The 7272-nt window shown below is 34.6% G+C and overlaps 1 protein-coding gene across 1 annotated transcript; it reads left to right on the top strand.

Moving 5' to 3' along the window:
* Positions 1–3664: 3664 nt before the first annotated feature.
* LOC107830976 (uncharacterized) lies at positions 3665–5436 on the top strand. Its single transcript, XM_016658677.2, has 2 exons — positions 3665–4121; positions 5129–5436. Exons 1-2 carry the CDS (start codon positions 3798–3800, stop codon positions 5303–5305), a joined length of 501 nt encoding a protein of 166 aa, XP_016514163.2. The 5' UTR covers positions 3665–3797; the 3' UTR covers positions 5306–5436.
* The last annotated feature ends 1836 nt before the right edge of the window (positions 5437–7272 follow it).

The following is a 7272-nucleotide window of genomic DNA, read 5'->3' as shown; positions in this document are numbered from 1 at the left end:
GGCACAAGGAGACTGCAAAACATGTTCATATAAAATAATTTTAGAAATAGAATTCACTTCAAATGCAACTAAACCAACTAAAAATATTACAACTACCATACGATACCAACACGACATATAACTATACCAACAGGGTATACAATTCTACTAACTAATTTCCGGCAACTACAAATTTTACTTATAAAGAAACAAAAGGAAAATAGTGTGGGAACAATTTGCAGTAATACTAAGTGACCATCAATGCATAAACTTACTTTAAGTTGTTTCATTTGAAGATGCATATTCAATATTACTAGGGAGGGAAAGCCAAAAGAAACTTAGCTATTAAATCTACAGTATCCGAAAACTATTCTATCAAATACATATTTGAGAGGATAGTAGCAAAATACTTTTCATCTTGCATATTCTTGAGATTACTAAGGAAGTAAAAGAATAGCATAAACTCACATCAAATTGCACTACAAGCTAGCTAATATTCGACAAGGAACTTATGCTACAGTACCAGCGCTTCTCGCCCATTGACCTCATCCACACAATGCCACCTATAAAGAAAAGCTCATTCTGCACTCCTAACTTACACGGTCCCATTCCTTCCATGCTTCTCTCCACCACTGTCAACTGGCTAAATACTAAATCATGTACAAAACCATCTAATGCAAAGCTGAAAATCAGAAATCACACAGAGCAGCTCTGGCTTCAATAAATATGGTTGACTACAACAGCTACTGAATCAGTGACCCTTTTTAAACCTCAAGCAGAACATTAATTTAATCTGTCTATATTGATTCAAAAACATTGAGAAACTAATAGCAAAGACAAATATGCCATCCAAAATTAACAAGCTCATTATTGCAAATTAACTGGTCTGTACAATATACTAGAAAAGATCACTCAATTCCTTCACGCTCAAACACAATGTATACAAAATGATATCTTTTACTTCTTCTAAGCAGAATGATAGGCCTAAATTTTGCTAATATCACAGAAACATACACATAGAACAACTCAAATGAACTTCACCCAAAAACTCAAAATTCGCTGGTACTTGATTTTCTCTTAGTTAATCATCTAGTGATGGATTTTGACAGCTATAAACACTATTACATCGCACTGAACATTGATGAAACGGATAGCTGGAATAAACAGATAAATAGAAATCGTAATAAATTTACAACAGTTCTCTTAAATGTACAGAATGAACTTGAAGAAATAGAATTCACTTAAAATTAACACAACTGACTATAACTATAATATAATACAAAAGCATAACAGGAAATCAAAAAATAACAATGTACTATACATTAAAAATTTCAAAGATCATAATTGTAAGAAAATTACCTTCTTGGGTGCGATACCAATTTTTTTCTTCTTTAACTGAGAATCATCACTACAATCAACATCTACTGGTTGAGTCTCTGTTTTAGGCACGGATTCACGTCGGCTTCCCCCTAACTCAGAATCCTCAACAACTTTACCTTTTCCCTTATAAGTCACAGGAACACCTCCTATGACTGGTTCGGAATTTGTGTCGGGTAATGACAAGTAGGGAGTTTCATCGACTGACGAAACATTAATATTGTTGCCTTTTCCACCCTCTAATTCTACATTTTCAGTTGTGTTTTCAACATGACTACTGCTAGGGTTACGACTAAATAGAGACGAGAATCAGAAAATAAGGAAAAACTAGGAACAGACATGGCTGAGGCAACAGATTCAGCAGCTACTTGTGTTGAAGAATGATATTGTCCACGGCGCCACCATCTACGCGCACAATACTTCCGACCCATAGAGAAGACAACAACCCATATACATTGATTCACAAAAGTACAAAGGAAAACACAAAAATCCTATGATTTTGAAAACCCACTTTCACTAAAATGTACTTTCAGAAGCAAAAATTTCACCCAAAGCAAAAATGTCACCCAAAAATAGGTACCAGACGAAGAGATAGAACGGAATCGAAAAAAAAAATTAACAACTCGAATGTGGGTGAATTTTGCGTTCTCATCGGTTGGCTATGGAGATTTGGAAACTGTACTCTAGTCTACTTGTTAACTGTTAAAGAACGAAGAAAAGCGTGAGAAGCTTGTGCCGGGTGAAATAGGTGGGTTGGATCGAAGATAAGGAGAGATTGGTAGATTGGGCCGCGTGAAATATAGGGGCCGGGTAAATAAATTGGGCCGACTGGGTAGGCAGGGTAAATAGTTTGGGCATGAGTATTAAAAGGTAAATAGTTTGGGCTTAATAGGTGTAAAGTGAGATTTTCCCTTAAATCTTTCCCTGCCCTGCCCCATTTAGAGTTTACCCTGCCCCGCCCGTCCCAATTGCCATCCCTAAATTCTAGATAGGGAAACTAGATTTTAGAATATCTAATAGCTTTCACTCCATATATATTATATGAAATACAAAAGGCAATATATAAGAATCCAATACTCTTGCTTTAGATCCGCTGTTACATGGTAGTCGACCATTTCATATTTTCATCAGTTTCGGAGTCATATAGGTTGAGTTTAAAAAAACGTTAATGGAGTTTTTAAAAAGGAAAATTATTTTCAAGTACTAAAATTTTGATATTCATGATATTAGAATAAATTGGTCCAACTTAATGTATCTCCTGGAAACAGTCTCTCTGCCCCTCGGGGTAGGGGTAAGGTCTGAGTACATATTACCCTCCCCAGACTTCACTTGTGAGATTATACTGGGTTATGTTGTTGTTGTTGTTGTCTACTAAGTCTATAACTATATTTTTCTTTCTTCATATATAAAGACACAACTACAAAAAAAAATTGTTACCTTATTATTGTATATATATATATATATTGATCACGCGAGTAAACATGTTTGTTAAGTTAAATAATTACATATTGTATACACTTTAAATGACAATAAAATTTATAACGTTAAGTATTTGGACTTTTTTCTTTATAATGATTCTATATCCGAAATTCACTGGTCCGATTAATTCAAATTCTCCTTATCAGGATAATTGAAATTTCATTTCAAGAGCGGAAATCGAGTCCTTTAGAGAAGAGCGGAGGGATTTTATCCCTTCATCACAATTCTTATAGTTTTATTTTTTATAAAGACCTATTTGGAGTATTTTTAAAAATCCTTTTTGGAGTTTATGTATAAACTATGTTATTATGTGCAATTTTTCTCAAAATTCTATGCATAAATTACAAAACGCTATGCTACAACTTGTACTTTAGGTTGGACCATCTGTTCATAGGAAAGTTGAAACATTAGAGATACTTGTACAAAAATATAAAACTACTTGTCAATTCGTAAATACAGAAGTCTATAAGATTTTCGACCACTTCATGAAGTTCAAAAAATTAAAATAGACATAAAATAAAACAGTATTGTAAAACGATAAAATAAGGAGAGTATTACAGAAAAAAATAGGGAGAATTCTAACTTTAGGATAACTTACGATAAAAGAACTCTTTATTAGAAAATTAACTTAATCACAAAGTAACAAACTTTAATACAAACTCTAATTTAGCTTAAATATAATATTATCTTTGTTATAGTTTATTTGAAACTATTTCTTTTTTGGTCCATTTCAAAAAAAAATATTATTTTTAAATTTAATAACAATTTAGCTTAAACTTAGCCGGCATGGAGTACTATTTATAAAGAAAAAGAAAAGAAAAGTAAAGAAATGTTGGCGGATCTTCACTCAGATCCCCTGTTCAAGGAAGTGAAGTGGAGGGTGCGATTACAAACAGAAACCCTATTTCCATAATTAACACGCCCCGGTGATTACCTGCTGCAAAAGAGAGAACGAAGAAAAAATGGGTGCTTTCGTGAAGCTACTGGACTTTCTTCTTTTCATCTACTTTTGCTTCATAGCCATTGTTGCACCATTCTTTGATGGGCAAGCTGCTCTTCCTAAACACATGTTTCCGCCCGTGTTTGTTGACCTAAAAAGCTGGTACACTCAAGAATATGGTGACTATTTGGTTTCTGAGCAACCCCATTTCTTTGTTGGGTTAATTTGGTTGGAGCTTCTCTTTGCATGGCCCCTCTCTATCATTACTCTTACTGCGATTGCTACTGGAAAATCTTGGGTTAATACTGCCTGCTTGGTCTATGGTGTTTCCACTCTCACATCAATGGTATTGAATTTGTGTAAATCTAATTTCCAATTTTATTTATTGTTTTTCTATTCTAATTGTCTTTTTTCTTTACATGTCTCTTTTAATTGAAGATTGTAGATTGTTGTGCTAGCTTCAAATTATATCTTTTCTCGTGATTGCTGATTTTGAAATCTGTGGAATTTGATTTAATTAGATGGAATTTAACAATATTATGGGATGAAACAGATCCGTCATGGTTGATAGATGTGGGGGTGGAGGGGGGGGGGCGCTTTGCCATTTTTTTTTTTTAAAACCGTATAAGACTGGAAAGATCTAAACTTTCTAGAGTAAGTGGCATTGCCGTTAACCCAAAGCTGTAAAAACTGTAACTTTTGGATCTAAAAATCTCCTTAATTTTTTCTTTGGGTGCGGGGATAGGCAACAAAGTGAAAGGCAATATAATTGACATTGGAAAACTTAAGAGCAAAAGAAGGTAACATTATGAACATTGGAGAATTCAAGAGTAACAATTACCGGTATCATAGTGCAATAGAGAAGAGTCCTAGATGCACAAGCACAATCACAACTTATTCTAGCGCTTCTGGTTTTTGAGGGATCAGTTGTGCTATACTTTTGTCTTGCAGAAATCAGTCTTCCACTTAATTATGAGGGTGCCAAAATTCTGTTGCAAATGTTGAATTCAGATTCAAAAACTAGCCTTCATAATTGTGCACTTTGTGAAACAATTGGAATATTTATGTCGACTGTTGAAATTGTTTGCAGAACACATTTTCGTTTATGAAATTATTATGATATCTAAAGGAGTTCCCAGTAGAAGGGTTTGACACGTCCTTTTGCAATAGTTTTAGTTTCACTAAAGTAAATCTTTTGTCTGTTGATTGCTTTCAATTATTATAAAAACATTTGATTCTGGATGAGGGTAAAAGGTCATATTAGAGTTGCAGAAGTTCACAACTTGAGATAGCAGTGAAGTAGAGTTGCATCTGCTTGTGGTTTGCTTTTCTAATTAATGGTACAAATTTCAGGTGGCGATACTAAGTGAAATGGTGGGTTCCCAAAGAGCGTCGGACAAGTTGCTGATGTGTTACTATCCATTTCTTGGATTTGCTGTTTTAGCAATTTTACGTGGTCTAATACCTCCTTCTGGCAAGACTATGAGCATTGGAAAAAGATCTGCTATAAGCAGGAAGAAGAGGGCTTAATCTTTCAACTTAGAAGCTATAATCGAAGAGTTTGTATTTCTTCTGGCATTGACACCTAAAAACCTTATCAATTTTTGTTCTTGGTTCTTTCTTTGTTTCCCCTGTTGATATTAAGTTCTGATGCTTGGGTATGAGTTTTGACGTGAACAATCCCAAAATGAGTTGTAGTTTCACAATTGCTGGTAACTTGTTAGTTTTAAAAGCTTGATGTGATTTTTTTTAATCTCAAATTTGGTTCGTGACAATCTGCCTTTGTATCTTTGAAGAATCATTGATTTAGATGGAATAATAGATAGGAATTAATATTTAGTAATTCTCTAAAAAGCCTACCAAAGTACTATGAGGGTGTTTGGGTAAGCTTATAAGCACTTTTTGGCGTGTTATATACCAGAAATAGAGAATCCATTTGAGTTCTCTAGAAGACAATTACAACGTATTGTAGAGCATTTCAATTGGATAAAATTGGTCATTTGCGTGTTTTATAGTAGTTGACAGGAAAAAAGAAGCTGCAATATTTGACAACATTACTTAAGGTAAAAATTCTAGCTAATTGACAGTTTAGTAGTAACAAATGACTTCTGATCTTTTCACAGTATGCTGAGGAGTTTGACTGGAATGTTTAACGTATCAGTGTAATAGTTCATCACTCAGAATGGACGAAGGAAATAGCTTTGGACATTCATATATTATGCTTTCTTGCATTTTCTCCTTATGATTTTCTCTTGTTGGTACAATAGAAGCTGCTTAATTATGATGGTGGAAGCTGAAATGGACCCAAATTCCTTGCATGATTTCTGTGTACAATTTGGTGGGAAGTCTACTTGTATGATTTTTCATGCTATGACTGGAAATGTTTGACTTAATTAGAAATAAACCCAGTAGATACTTTTTCTTTATTTGGCCCTATCAGCAATGAGAAAATCTTTGCTTTTCCCGCTTGGATGAAGTGCTTTGAACTAGAGAACAGCACATGCTTAGTAGCTATAATAACTTTAGTATTAAGATTTCATACTACTTCAAACCGTTTGTGTTTCTTGATCGTAGTTAAGAATAAATGAGATCCATGGAAGTTTTTTCGAAGTAGCTGAACAATTGAATCGGCTGGTATAGAATCAGCTGCACATTAATCTTCCTCTATTCTATCAATTTCATTCTTTTTTATGTCCACATGTTTGCTTGCTTCTGTGTTGAATCATGTGCCTCTTGAGTTATGCCAACAACACGGCGTGGAACTCCTTAGAATAATCACAGTATCCTCTTTCTGGTCAACTCCACTACTTAATAGCTAGATCATCATGGTGCTTGCTTGATCTATGGTTTCACTTGTGTAACCATATTAGAGTTAACTTTTGAGAGCACACAAGGCATTGCCGAGCCTGTTGCTCATCTGGCATATGTTGGTCTTTCTCTATACAGTCAGACCTTTCTATAACAACATCTCTATATAATAATCATTCACTATAAAAGCTAAGTTTTCTCGGAACTATTTTTTACGTTACGTTATAATATACGTTCTCTATAACAGCACTTCACTATAACTGTCAAAAAATATCGGAACAAACGCAGTTGTTATAGAGAGCACTATGTATTTCTCCCTCAACCAGAGATGTTATTGGCATTGACTACGAACCCACAAAGGTCCTGCAAAATTAACTGTTGTGAAACCTTCTACATCTTAATTTTGTGTGTGTGCCTTTTTATCTCTGAATTTGTTGCATCTCCTGTTGATTTAACTATGACAGTGATGTGTGTCTTTGCTCCATTGGTTAACCATATGGCTAAATCAGTTATAGCCATAGCCCCAAACAAGATTCTGTATATTTGTAATGCACTGAGAGAAATTGATGCTATGGAAGTAGTTGGTCTAAGGGATTCAATAGGGCAGGGCAGAACGGGGCGGGTGAAGCATTGCCCTGCTACAAATTCAACTCGCCTTGCCCTGCTACAAATTCAACTCGCCTTGCCCT

The sequence above is a fragment of the Nicotiana tabacum genome, chromosome 10, assembly GCF_000715075.1.
Source record: "Nicotiana tabacum cultivar K326 chromosome 10, ASM71507v2, whole genome shotgun sequence".
In the NCBI taxonomy this organism is placed as follows: domain Eukaryota; kingdom Viridiplantae; phylum Streptophyta; class Magnoliopsida; order Solanales; family Solanaceae; genus Nicotiana; species Nicotiana tabacum.
Note: the sequence above shows the minus strand (reverse complement) of the source record. Positions and strands in the feature narration are given on the sequence as shown.

Coding starts and splice junctions, on each gene's coding strand:
- LOC107830976 (XM_016658677.2), top strand. CDS start 3,798: ATGGGTGCTTTCGTGAAGCTACTGGACTTTCTTCTTTTCATCTACTTT. Junction 4,122..5,128: donor TTTCCACTCTCACATCAATG/GTATTGAATTTG, acceptor TACAAATTTCAG/GTGGCGATACTAAGTGAAAT.